The sequence below is a fragment of the Phyllostomus discolor genome, chromosome 5 (genome assembly GCF_004126475.2).
Source record: "Phyllostomus discolor isolate MPI-MPIP mPhyDis1 chromosome 5, mPhyDis1.pri.v3, whole genome shotgun sequence".
In the NCBI taxonomy this organism is placed as follows: domain Eukaryota; kingdom Metazoa; phylum Chordata; class Mammalia; order Chiroptera; family Phyllostomidae; genus Phyllostomus; species Phyllostomus discolor.
Window position 1 is genome coordinate 86,843,019 of NC_040907.2, and position 15,027 is coordinate 86,858,045.

The 15,027-nt window shown below is 36.9% G+C and overlaps 1 protein-coding gene across 2 annotated transcripts in view; it reads right to left on the reverse strand.

Moving 5' to 3' along the window:
- The window catches only part of LYRM4 (LYR motif containing 4), a 166,887-nt gene that overhangs the window by 117,896 nt on the left and 33,964 nt on the right, over window positions 1-15,027 (reverse strand). For both annotated transcript variants that reach the window (XM_028513999.2, XM_036026520.1), the window contains exon 2: window positions 100-220. In XM_028513999.2, the coding sequence (XP_028369800.1) occupies window positions 100-220 (121 nt within the window). The remainder of the gene's footprint in view (window positions 1-99; window positions 221-15,027) is intronic.

The window sequence follows — 15,027 nt, forward strand, 5'->3', positions numbered from 1 at the left end:
TGTAAATCATAAATACCAAAAGCAGTGATGTCTAATCAAGGGGATATGTCAAAACTTTAAGCTCTTAATGAGAAACAGTATATCACTGAACTGTCTTACCTGTCGACGAATCATTCCCAGGTCTCTTTTGGCTTTATTCACTAGAGTCTGAATTTCTACAGGATCTTTTACATTCTTATTTTCTCTGAAGGCATCTCTTATCCTTCTGATAGCATAAGTTCTAAACAAATTCAGGGTGGGGGGGGAAAGAGAAAAGGTGTCAGCATCTCTGAAGTTATGCTTTTAAATGAATTTAAAAGTTTTTCCTTAGGAGTCATTGTCTGATATTCTCCTATGGATAATCACTTCGATATCTGCTCTTGGGACAGGCCCATCTGTTACAATTCTGGGATGACTAAGCAAACATATTTAGGGACATAAATCTACCTCAAATGAGTCACATATAAATGGCAAACTGTTACTGAAATGTTCCTTAGATTGCTGTTCTTTATAGAGTTATTCACATCTGGTTTCCTTCCATTTACATGGCTAATTGAACCTTTAACGTACAGAGACAAAGCAAGAACTGAAAGGAAATGATGCACCACATACACATGCATGAAGACACTTATCTAAGCTGGACTTGGGGCAACCCTTCAATCTTGTCCCATATTTTGGCTATTTCTTCCTCTTGTGTAACTTAATGTTAGGATCCACATCAGGATCCTACCTCAGTCCAGAGTGGAGATTACACCAAAATGCTTAAAAGTACACACATGAGCACAAACATGCACATGCCTAGCACCTCCTCCCCCATATAAATTATATGCAGTACAAGAATAGAGGTTCAAGTACAATGCTTTCAAATCAGACAGGCTTGGATTTGAATTCTTGCTCTAGCTTCTACTGCTTGTGTGAACTTGGGCAAGCTTCTTAACCCAGGTTTTCTGTCTGTCAGATAGGCACAATCCTGTCTACCTCCCAGGAATGCTGGGAGTGTTAAGCTTTACAATGAATGTCTGGAATCTGGCACAGAATCTGGTATAAAAAGAAGACTCAATAAATGAAAACTATTCCACTTCTTCTTGCTATTCCCTACTGCAGTTAGTATTTTCCTCTCCTCACATCACTTTCAAACCGCATTGCATTCCTAGAGGGTAGTTGATCTGGATAATTAGCCATAACAGAAGAGTCAAGAGTCCTTAACCTGATAAACTCCCACACTCTGAGAGTCATGGTCTTGATCCCCAGGCCCACCTGTCTGCACCATATTAAAGACAAGGCACTAAGGAGAAGCAGCCCAAGTCAAACATATTAGACAATTTCCACTAGTCTTTGCATCATCTCAGATTGCCTGGCTCTTAACTTTGAACACCTGCTATATAATGCATGTGAAACTATTAGCAATGTTTAGAAACAGAAGAATAGAAATAGAGACAAAGAAATAGGAGAAGAATATCATTCCCCAGGGAGCTGGGGTAGGTGGATATTGGGAGGAGGATAAAACTTACTAGGGAACCTTATTCAATTTTAAAGTATATTTTATTGATTATGATATTAAAGTTGTCCCATTTTTTATCTCCTTTATTCCCCTCTGCCCTGCACCCCTCCTCCCACCAGCATTCTGCCCCCTCTTAGTTCATGTTCACGGGTCAGACATGTAAGTTCGTTGGCTTCTCCATTTACCATACTATTCTTAACTTCCCCCAGTCTATTTTGTACCTACCATTTAAGCTTATTTCCTGCACCTTGATCTCATTCTCACACCTTTCATCCCGGCTAATATCCCTCCTTGTGATCTCCATTTGTGATTCTGCTCTTTTTCTAGCTATTTGCTTAGTTTTTACTTTTTTGTTTTTGTTTTCTGGTTCAGTTGTTGATAATTGTGAGTCTGTTGTCATTTTACTGTTCATAGTTTTGATCTTTTCATAGATAAGTCCCTTTAACATTTCATATGAAAAGGGCTTGGTGATGATGAACTCCTTTAACTTCACCTTATATGGGAAGCACTTTATCTAACTTCCATTCTAAATGATAGCTTTGCTGAATAGAGTACTCTTATATGTATCTAGGCCCTTGCCTTCCATGACTTGGAATACTTCTTTCCAGCCCCTTCTTGCATGCAAGGTTTCTTTGGAGAAATCAGCTGATAGTTTTATGGGATCTCCTTTGTAGGGAACTGTCTCTTTTTCTCTTGCTGCTTTTAAGATTCTCTCCTCATCTTTAATCTTGGGTAATGTAATTATGATGTGGCTTGGTGTGTTCCTCCTTGGGTCCAACTTCTTTGGGATTCTCTGAGATTCCTGGACTTCCTGGAAGTCTGTTTCCTTTGCCAGATTAGGGAAGTTCTCCTTCCATTTTTGTTCAAATAAGTTTTCAATTTCTTGTTCTTCTTCTCCTGGCACCCCTATGATTCGGATGTTGGAATGTTTAAATTGCCTTGGAGGTTCCTAAGCCTGTTTTCTTTTTGAATTTTTGCTTTATCATTCTGTTCTGATTGAATGTTTATTACTTCCTTCTGCTCTAAATTGTCGATTTGATTCCCATTTTCCTTTCTGCCACTGTTGGTTCCCTGTATATATATATTTTAAATATATTTTATTGATTATGCTATTACAGCTGTCCTATTTCCCCCCTTCACTCCCCTCCACCCTGCACACCCCCTCTCACCCACATTCTCCCCTTTGGTTCATGTCCATGGGTCACACTTATAAGTTCTTTGACTTCTACATTTCCCATACTATTCTTACCTTCCCCTTATTTTCTATCTACCATTTATGCTACTTATTCCCTGTACCTTTTCCCCCTCTCTCCTCCTCCCATTCCCCTGTTGATAACCCTCCATGTGATCTCCATTTCTGTGATTCTGTTCCTGTTCTAGTTGTTTGCTTAGTTTCTTTTTGTTTAGGTGTGGTTGTTAATAATTGTGAGTTTGCTGTCATTTTACTATACATGTTTTTTATCTTCTTTTTCCTAGATAAGTCCCTTTAACATTTCATATCATAAGGGCTTGGTGATGATGAACTCCTTTAACTTGACCTTATATGGGAAGCACTTTATCTGCCCTTCCATTCTAAATGAAAGCTTTGCTGAATAGAGTAATCTTGGATGTAGGTCTTTGCCTTTCATGACTTGGAATACTTCTTTCCAGCCCCTTTTTGCCTGTAAAGTCTCTTTTGAAAAATCAGCTGACAGTCTTATAGGCACTCTTTTGTAGGGAACTGTCTCTTTTTCTCTTGCTGCTTTTAAGGTTCTCTCCTCATCTTTAATCTTGGGTAATGTAGTTATGATGTGCCTTGGTGTGTTCCTCCCTGGGTCCAACTTCTTTGGGATTCTCTGAGCTTCCTGGACTTCCTGGAAGTCTGTTTCCTTGGCCAGATTCGGGAAGTTCTCCTTTATTATTTGTTCAAATAACTTTTCCACTTGTTGCTCTTCCTCTTCTTCTGGTACCCCTATAATTCAGATGTTGGAACATTTAAAGATGTCCTGGAGGTTCCTAAGCCTCTTTTCATTTTTTTAAATTCTTGTTTCTTCACTCTTTTCTGATTGAATGTTTCTTTCTTCCTTCTGGTCCACTCCATTGATCTGAGTCCCAGTTTCCTTCCCATCACTATTGGTTCCCTGTACATTTTCCTTTATTTCAATTAGCATAGCCTTCATTTTTTCATCTAATTTCTGACAAAATTCAACCAATTCTGTGAGCATCCTGATTACCAGTGTTTTGAACTGTGCATCTGATAGGCTGGCTATTTCTTCATTGTCTAGTTGCATTTTTTCTGGAGTTTTGATCTGTTCTTTCATTTGGGCCATTTTTTTTTGTCTTGATGCACCTGTTACATAGTGAGAGGTGGAGCCTTAGGTGTTCACAGGGCAGGGCAACCCAGTGGTTGGGCTGTGACACTGTATGTGGGGCAGGGGTCCGAGAGGGAAAAATGACGCTTGCTCTGCTCTCTGCCAGATTCGGTCACCTCCCCTACTTCCTCCAAGCAAATTGGGCCCTTCTGGTGTTGATTCCCATTTGGGTGGGTTTGTGTATGTTCTAGGACCCTGTGGGTCTCCTCCACTGAACCCTCCTGTGAGGCTGGGTGTTTTTCCTGGCACTTCAACCCCTACAGGTGTTTTCCATTGGTGTTTTGAGGCTTTATTTCCCTGGGTTGTGTGGTCAGTCTCCCTCCCCAGTTTCACCTGGTTTATCTGTGCGTGAATGTGGGACCACCCCATCCACCAGCCACCTTGTGCACTGTGCCCCTCCATAATCCAATACTTCGCTGGGTCTGCCTGCTGCCGCCTTATGCTCCCGGGGTCTGCCAGCCACAACTTTGGTGTGACCTCTCTCCACCTGACCGCTGTACTCTGCCCCTCCTACTGGTCTGGATGAATGTATCTACTTTAACTCCTTGGTTGCTGGACTTCAATACAGTTCAATTTTCTGTTTACTGGTTGTTTTTTCTTTCTAAATTGTTGTCCTTCTTTAGGTTGTACGAGGAGGTACAGTGTGTCTATGTACACCTCCATCTTGGCTAGAAGTGCCTGTATATTTTTATTTCACCTTTCATAGCCTTCACTATTTCCTCTATTTTGCAACCATACTCAACCAATTCTGTGAGCATTTTGATCACCAATGTTTTGAACTTTGCATCTGATAGGTTGGCTATCTCTTCATCGCTTAGTTGTATTTTTTCTCGAGCTTTGATCTGTTCTTTCAATTGGGTGACAGTTCTTTTTCTCAGCAAACCTGTTATGTGTAAGGGCCTATTTGTTTTAGATAAACATTTCTAAAGTAAAAATAAACTTTAAATGAATCATTTAAATATCAGGTCCATTTGCATTTAAAAGCAAGATTAAAAAGGTATCTTGTAACTTTAACAACCATAAAGTAGAAGTCAGTTTAGGAACTTGCATTTTTAGGAAGTAAACCACTACCCAAGACTTTCATCTTAATCCCACATGAACCAACTGGAGTAGTTGTAGATAAGCTTCTCTCAGGGCAACAATAACTGGAAATGGAATCCTTGTACTAGCAGACGCTTTATAACTGGGACTCATTCACTCATGAAGGCATATGGGAGGACTTTACTAACAGACTTATATTACACATAATTTTCTTCACATACAGTTACTAATCTAAAAAGATTTTAGACAGCAAGGTAAAAGCAATTTCTGGCTTACTTTCTTGCACAGCATAATGATTGTTTATAAGACACAAAATCAGTCTTCCTCATACCCACATAGTACTCCAAAACAGTTTCTTTTTGGGGGGTGATGGGGACAGAGTGGGGACAACATAATTTAAATTGAATATTTTATTTAATATGAAGATTGATTTTATAATAGAAATTAACCTCAGAGAATCATCCATTGGTTTGATTCTTTATTCAGGATGCTGCATGGGCTGTTTGGAAAAATTAAATTGGCAATAGTAGTCATTATTAAATGGATTTCTCTAAAAGCTAGTGAGTAGCCAAGAGTAGCTAGAAAAAAGGGAGTATGGCTTACAATATAAAGACCTAAGTTCTTCCAAAGCTTAAGGGAATTAGAAAATAGCTTAAGAAAGAGTTCATCAGCACCAAATCAGTATTATAAGAAATGTTGGCCCTGGCTGGCGTAGCTCAGTGGATTGAGTGCAGGCTGCGAACCGGGCATCACAGGTTCGATTCCCAGTCAGGGCACATGCCTAGGTTGCAGGCCATGACCCCCAGCAACTGCACATCGATGTCTCTGTCTCTGTCTCTCTCTCTCCTTCCCTTCCCTCTCTAAAAATAAATAAATAAAATCTTAAAAAAAAAAAAAAAAGGAAATGTTAAAGGGAACTCTTTAAGAAAAAGAAGAAAAACAAATAAAAATATGAATAACAAAATGGCAATAACTACGCAACTATGGATAATTACTTTAAATGTAAATGGATTAAATGCACCAATCAAAAGACATAGGGTGGCTGAATCTAGGGGGGAAAAAGACAGCTATAAGAGACCTACTTCAGAGGAAAGACGTGTGCAGACTAAAAGTAAAAGAATAAAAAAGGATTATTTTATGCAAATGGCAACAAAAAATGTTGGGTAGCAATACTTATATCAGACAAAACAGACTTTAAAATGAAGGCTATATCATAGAGACAAAAAAGGACATTTCATACATAATATCCAAGGTATAGAAGCAACCTAAGTGTCCATCAACTGATGATCAGATAAAGAAGACATGGCACATATATTCAATGGAATATTTACTCAACCATAAAAAAGAATAAAATCTTACCATTTGCAACAACATAGATGGACCTAGAGGGTATTATGCTAAGTGAAGTAAGTCAGACAGAAAGACAAATGCCATATGATTTCACTTATATGTGGAATTTAAAAGACAAAATAAATGAACACTCAAAACATAAACTCCTACACAGAATAGACTGATGGTAGACAGATGGGAGGGTGTTTCGAGGGCTGGATGAAAAAAGGGAAGGGATTAATAAGTAAAAACTGGCAGTTACAAAACAGTCATGGGGATATAAAGTACAGCATAGGGAATATAGTCAATAATACTGTAATAACTATGTATGGTGCCAGGTGGTTAACAGACTAATAGAGGGGATCACTTTGTAAGTTATATAATGTCTAACCATTATACCATATACCTGAAAGTAATATAATATTGAATGTAAACTGTAATTGAAAACAAAAACAATAACACACCCACATTATACACAGACAGTAAAACCAGTAAGTAGGAAAATATATATTTTTGAAAATCATATCACAGCCCTGGTTGGATGGCTCAGTGGATTGAGTTCTGGCCTGTGAACCAAAAGGTCGCTGGTTGATTCTCAGTCAGGGCACATGCCTGGGTTGCGGGCCAGGTCCCTAGCAGAGGGCGTGCGAGGGGCAACCACACATTTATGTTTGTCTCCCTCTTTTTCTCCCTCCCTTCCCTCTCTAAAATTAAATAAATAAAATCTTAAAAAAGAAGAAAATCATATCACAAATGTTAATTCTCTTAACACTTAATATCATTTGGGTTCACTGCAAAACCTCTGATGATACATATTGCACAATACAGCTAAGTATAATGTGAGATGGTAAAAAAAGGTCAATTACCAAAAAATAAAATAATGTAAAAACAGTAAAGAGCTCAAAGAAATTATAAGAAAACTATCAATAATCCAATAGAAGAGTGAGAAAAGACTATATATCATTTTCTGAGAATTGTTAGTTTAATCAAATAGCTTATAAACATGAAAATATATCTAGCCTCACTCATAAGAAAAACACAAATTTAAACTATAGCAAGATATAAAATAATAGCCGACAACCCTCAACAATTTATTATCAATTGAGCTCAAGGTCCAGCATTTTATATAAATATTTTGCTGTGTATTCTTGTTGTCTCCCCAAATCTCCAAAGTTCATACCTAAAGGAATAAATCTAGATCTCCAAATTAAATGTGTCTACAGCAATCAAAAGTTGTTTAAATTTTGGATGTGGGTTTGACATGAATGATATAATAGTTGCTTGCCTCCTCTCTTTCTTGCTCTTCTTCCTTCTCCAGATCTAACACCTAAGGAGTTTCCTTTTCCCATGCAATGTCTACTAAAGAGTAGGCATTGCATTGGTTTAGAATGATAAAACTATTTCATGAACAATTTTTCAGTTGTATGAATTCTTATTTCAAATGATCATTTTGTGTAGGTAGTCATAAATCTAGCTGAATTTTCAAATTTTGTAAGAAAGGGCCAACCACCAATTATTATTTCCATCTTGCTCCTACCCTGATTTTTATCATTTGCAATTTTTTCACTGTTACTGAAGTAAACCATTTTGTCTATCAGCCTCTAGAGTACATCACTGAGCAAGAACATTTCAAAGAGAAATGTGCAGATGCTGCAATGAAAATGTCAGCTGCTACACAGTGCCTTGCATTAGGATGATCTTACTATGAGTCAAATGCTCTTTGAAACAAGACATGAAAAATGAACACATAAAGCAACAGGTACCAACTGTGAGCAAGCAGACGGCATCCACAGACCAGTAAAGTAAGGCTATGCTTCTCACACAAATCAATGCTCTCCCTCTCCTCCTGAGTCTTTCAGTTTCTTGGCACTTGTTTGTGCAGTTGATTCCCATTTGGCTTTTCATCACCACCCCAGCCTTTGTCCACCTGTGTGCCTCCAAGTGTCCACTGATCTTTCTACTTGCTGTCCTTTTACCACAGCAAGGATCAAACTTTATGAGATTCATCATTCCAATTTTCCAGCTGCAAAGCAGTACAGCAGGTGGTAATGAAAGCTCTGTAGTATGAGGTTCTACTTCCCTTTCTCCCAGAACCACTGTCGGCCAAACACAGGCGATAATAATCACAGCCTCCTCGGCATGTGGAAGCTCACATTAGCTTTCACATCCAAAAGGTGCACTTGGAAGACCAGTTGATGTATTACCCCTCATTTCCGTCATCCTTCACAACCACCCCAATGTTGCTTTCTCTGCTTATCCATCCTGTAGAAACATCTGTGCTTTTTCCTCCTTTCCCCAATCCCAAGTCAAGTATCTCAGTAACAACGCAACTCTTTCTGTTGGTCTCTTTGGGGCAAACTCCTTCAATTGCTTGAAAGGAAATACCTTCCACGTACTCTCAATTACTCACTCATGCCTTGCCCCTGAAGACAATGCTTCTTTTATAGGCACGAAGAGGAAGCTGCTTAATTCTGCCATGCCTCTAGATTCCACAGTGCTAAGATGACAGTATCAATGTGTTTCTGGAATCTGCTGCTGCTTTTGGATCTTCTGTTCACTCTTATACATCTTTGGGGCCATGTTACCTAATGCAGGCATGTTGTATGTCTCCATGACACTGCTGTCTGCTCACTTTTTGAGGTCAACTGCCAAAATGTCATCAAGCCTTAACAGGCAGACAATACTCAGTATATACATAAGCCACCAATTTTAGGCAACTTAAGTTGTAATTTTTAGTAAAAATAGTACCTCTTAAAGTCAATAATTTTTATTATGAGTTAGATGACATCGTTTGCAGTCTTTTACCTAAATATCTATAAATATATTTGCTTCACTGAATGGAGAGTTCCATAGCTGGTCGGTTTCTCTTCTTGTTCTTTCGTTCTACTGTTTCTTCTTAGTTTTCTTTGTGGGCTAATCTTATTCTGCTGCATTGTACATTATAATGCTGCATTATACATTGTATTCTCTAGGGCTCTGTAATGTATCTCTTTTCTTTTTAATAAAATCTCCTCCAGTAATTGCATTTGCACCCAACTATCACGTACTACATGCCACTGGATAACAAATATTTCTCGCCCCCACACCTCCTTTCTGAGTTCTACATACATATGATTCAACTGCCTTTTGGACTTGCCAACAAAAGGTACCCACTATATCCACTACAGCTTCTCCCACTGACCACTTGCAAAATGGAAGTCACCATTTTCCTTTCCTCTTGCCCACAGTGGTCAATATTCCCTTCCTACTAGGTAGGAGTGTCTTCATACAACCAACTGTCCAAGTTAGACATTTGGGGATTCATCCTAAATTCCTTCTTTTCCCTTAATTTCTTATATTCATTCAATCACACAATCTTACTGATTCAGCCTTCTACATCCCTGAGTCACCTTCCACTTCCCCAAATCATCAGTCTGTATCTTGGTTCAGGCTCTTATTTCTCACGCCACAGCCTTGGGATTATGGTATGTATGTATATGTGTGGTATATAATAAAATGGATAGTAACACCAACAGAGAGAAAGCTCAAGAATGATTTCAAGATCAGAAGTACTTCGGGTAGATAACAGTGAGGAAGAGAGAGAAAATCTTCCTTGTTATGAGAGTTCTTGCTAGGATGTAAGCTCCATACAGTAGGAACATTTTATCTTTCTTGTTTACCATTGCATCTAAGGTACCTGGTTCAGAGATGGTGCTCAAAAAATATTTACTGAACAAATGAACTTATCAAAATATCACAGGCAATATAAAAAAGACATTCAAGACAAATGACAATAATAAATAAGAAAAACATAACAAAGAATAAGAAACTGAAAAAATGAAAAGGTTTTGTAGCACAGACCGAAATAACCTCTGAAAGGTAACAATTAAAAAATTTGCCATGAGACATTATTGAAGAAATAGGTTTTGAATGCCTATTATGTAAGCACTATGTGAGGTGCTGGGGATATAGTGGAGATCAACAAGGTTATTGACTGCAGACCTCAGTGGGGATGAAGTCTGCGTATAAAGAGATGTAAGAGGAAACAGAAGCCATTCAAAGTGGACACAAAGGGGCTAAGTAACAGTTAATGTAATGGGGATAATGTAACAGTTCTTATCTTGACTAGGGTGGTGGTTTCACAGGCCTATATGTCTGTCAAAATATTAAATGGTACACCTAAAATGGATGCATTTATTTTATGTCAATTATTATTCAATAGGTTGACTTTTAAAGTAAATTAAACAGGAGTTATATTTGCCCATTTAAGAAAAACAAAAGAGGAGGAAAAAATCCCCACAAAACAAAGACTGCAATCCTAGAGAATAATTATGCATATAGCTGAAGGAAGTAAAAATTAACACTGCTTTATAGAAATCATAATAGAGTGCAAGGTAGAAAATCAAATCTAAAACACAAAAAAATTAAATGAATTCATGAGTAATATGTTAAAAAATTAACCTTCAGAACAAGCAAAGATATATAGCCTATGAATAATAAATGTGAACAAACTGAACTGAATAGGTAATTAAAATTATAATGGAAGAAAATGTCCCAGAAGTGATTATAAAAAAATTGAGAAGGCTCACTGAGATTTAACAACCAGAGGATGATCCCAATATGTTTACTTATAAAACCCTAAACTCCAGGGTCAGAGAAAAAGTACTTTAAGAAAGGACAAAGAAAGAACTTTAACCAGATAATACTGAATGAAATATGAGTAAGTATATCCTCAGATTTCTGTTTTCAAAATTGAATCATTTGTAGTGTTGTTTTGAGAGTCAAAGTGATAACAATATCTATGACTTACAGCACAGGTAGCAAGTAAAGGGTGTTGTGTGAAGTACTGGATATACCTTATTTCATTTAATCCTCACAAACTATTAGCCAGAGATATTTAAAATATTTAGGACAAGTCACATGTTCAATGGTAGAGCTAGGTTCTGAACCCAGCTGACCACAGAGTCTTTGATTTTCAACTCTAGGCTATGTGCTTCCTCCAGAGGTCGATAAACTCTATTCAATCTTTGATAAATACTTGGTATAAGCCAACTTGTTATACATTTAAAAATATTTAAAAAACTGTCTCTGGTATCACAAAGCTTAAAAAAATTACCTTATCTCTCAAAAACTGCTTCAAGTGTTTCTACAAATAGTTCAAGAGCCACGAATGTCTTAAGTGGCTGAGCTCTTTATGAGGGAAAGAGCTATCAACATAAGCAGTAAGAGCAAGTGAAGCAATTGAGCTTGTTTTAAAAAAGAGGACAGTGACCAGTGAGAAGGGCTGTGTAGTGAGGAGGTGAAGTTACTTTCAGGAAACCCACTGTGGAGACCAAAACTGCTTTGGGGCAGATGTTTGAAATTCCCTAATGGTTTTCCAGTATTCTCAGGATAAGGGTAAAATACATTCGCAAGAACAGTATGCTCCTATTTATCAATCCCAATCCATCAAGCACCACTCCCACACAAATCACCCACTCCAGCCATTTGAGAAGACTTCGTTTGCTCTCTGTCCATTAGGCCTCCATCTCCATATATGGAGTATTCTTCTCCAGCTTGATTCTTTTGGCTAATTCTTACCCAAAAGACCTAACCCAGTTAGAAGCAAATATGGCAAAAGACTAATATCCTTAGCATATATAAATCTAGTAGAAAGACACTAAAACCAGAAACAACAAATGGGTAAGAGGCATGAAACAATACCTTGTAAGTGAGCATAAAGAGGGACTACTCTTTTCAATTAAAAAAGAATGAAGTAGATGGAGCTAGATCAGCAATTTTGAACTGATACGCTGCAAGAATTTTTAAAACATGCAACACCTGACTATTTAACCAGGGGCAATGATCTCTTTCCCTTTAGACTGTCCAAAAAAAAAAAAAAAAGACAACAACCAACACAACAATGGCTGTCAGATTGGCAAAAGGTGTGTTTTTTGGTGTGCCACAGAATTTTAGTAATTGGTTTATGTGTGTTATGAGATGAAAAAGGTTGAAATACACTAATCTTAATATATGAAATGTTCAGCCTTAGTCATAATCAAAGAAAATGTACTTTCAAACAAGGTAAAATTTTCTGTCCATGAAATTAGCAGAATTCTTTTTAAAAAGCAAAGGGCGTGTACATCCTATTGGTGGGAGTATGAACTGGTACTTATTTTGGGAAAATAGCATAAAATTTTTTACCTAGCAATTCTACTATTGGTGATCCTATAGAAATAATCTCAAATATGTACAGGGATACATACAGAAGATAGTTATTTTAGAATTATCCATAAGCATTAAAAATAGAAACAACCTAAATGTTCAACAATAGAGAGGTAGCTACATAAATTATGACATTGTGCAGTTTTTAAAATAGATGTTTAAAAAAATTAAAGTCACAGGTTCAAAAGCCAAAGATACAGAGATGTAAGGAGAAATAGCAGTCTCCCTCTCTTCCTGTCCCTCACACAACCCATTCCCGTTCTTTAGTTCTTCTCTCTAGATACACGATCACTGGCAGTTTCTTATGAAGATATTAGATTCATATTACAGGAGCTCTTTGTGTACATATGTACATGTTCTTTGCATACATCTTAACTTCACAAGTGGTAGCATTCTAAACATACTGTGCACATTTAATTTTTCAATTAAAATGCATCTTAGTGATCATTTCATATCAATACAAATGAAACTGACTCAAAATGGTTGTATGGTATTCCACTGTATGGTAGAATTATAAATTATTTAGCCAGCCCTTTATTAATGTTTGGGTTGTTTCCAATCTTACTGTTGCAAGCAATGTGGTAATCAATATCTTTATTTACTCTAGTATTGTGTCTGTAGGATCAATTCCTAGAAATGAAGTTGGTAGAAAAGGATATGTATGTTTGTAGGTTTAATAAAATATTGCCAAAATTCTCCGTAGAGGGACCAACCTATGCTTCCACCAGCAATCTGTAAGCGTGCCTGTTTCCCAACACCTTTGCCAACACAATGTGCTGTCAAACTTTCTGATCTTTGCTACTCATCACCTTTTAACAAATTTAAAGACACATGTATTTCTGTTTGTATCCTTTACCTTTTCATACATAATTCAGTAATTTGCCCTTTTGACTTCTCTGTAAGACTTAAGTAATAAGAAGGTGTTTAAGAAGCAAGCCCTTTGTGAAGAGTTGCAATATTCTCTCTAGTTTGTCATTTGACATTGTTTATGGTATGAATATTTTTGTCATGAAGAAATGTTCAGTTTTTATGTAGTCACATATATCAATTTTTATGTTATGGCTTCTGGGTTATACATCATATGTACAAAAGATTTCTGTACTGTGAGATCACAAAAACACTCACCTATGTATTCTTGAAAACTTTTATGGTTTATCTTTTTATGTTTAATTCTTTGCTCTTTCTGGAATTTATTTTAGTAAAAGGTACTGAGTCTGAATTAAATTTTATTCTCTAATGTTAAGATTTTAAAAAAAATTTTATTTATTTATTTTTAGAGAGGAAAGGGAGGAGATAGAGAGAGAGGGAAACATCAGTGTATGGTTGCTGGGGGCCATGGCCTGCAACCCAGGCATGTATCCTGGCTGGGAATCGAACCTGCTACACTTTGGTTCGCAGCCCGCGCTCAATCCGCTGAGCTACGCCAGCCAGGGCCTAATGTTAAGAATTTTTAAGTTAAGGATATAACTTTGTATTTAGTATGATCTCAAACACAGAAAATATAGGTACAGAAAACTACAATAAAATATGCCATGTTAATAATTCTTTTGACTACTGAAGTTTATGCTTTCTAAATTATTATAATTATTTCTTAATAATTTTTAAATTCCTAGTGATATAATAAAATCAATAACATACCACAATAAAGAATATGAACAATAGAGAAGGTTCAATATATGTAAGAAAAGATAGGGAAAAATACATACTTAGGTAAATATATATAGCCCAGTGAGGTATATGATAGGAAATTAAATGAAAGCAGTGTTATGGGAATGAAGAAAAGGTTCAAGAACTTTTTAGTAGATAAAAACAATAGGATCTAGCCTGGATCGGGTGGTTAAGTTGGTGGAAGCATCCTGTACACCAAAAGTTCAGATTCCTGGTCAGAGACCATACCTAGGTTGCAGGTTTGATCCCCTGTTGGTATCAAACGAGAAGCAACCAATCGATGTTTCTCTCTCAATTGATGTCTCTCTTCCTCTTTCTCTCTAAAATCAATAAACATATCCTCAGGTGAAGACTGAAAAAAAAAATGCTCTAAAAGTTTTTCAGACAGGTTATTCTGAAACAACAATAAGACAACAAAAGTAGGTATGTCCAGTGGGCTACCAGAAATGTTTTGAATGTGTCTCTCAGGTGAGAAGGTGCAGGCTGGTAATAAACTTATAAATCCTTAACAAGGAAGAGTGAAGCAAAATTGTGGGGATAGATGAGTTTGTTCCAAGGCAAGCCGTAAAATGAAAAGAAAAGCTAGCCTTGGGCAGAGCCATAGAAAATAATACCAATATTTAAGATCAGAGGCAGGAAAGACGAGACAAGTCGGCAAACTTTATAGGCAGAGTAGCAGATAAGACTGTGCGAGTCCTAGAAAGGACAATACAAAGGTTGAAAAGAGCCCCGTTGAATTTAGCAGTCAGGATGTCGTTAGTGACTTTAGCAAGGACAACATCAGCATATACTTACTGACTACAATGTAGTAAATGTATGAAGAAAAAAACTTATTTTTTTAAAGTAAACTCAAATAATAATTGGGCCTAAGAAAAAAGTTCACTACATAATAAGAAAATATTTTAAAAATAATGAAAATGATAACACATAAAATGTTTGGAATGTAGTCAAAGTCATACTTAGATGAAAATTAGT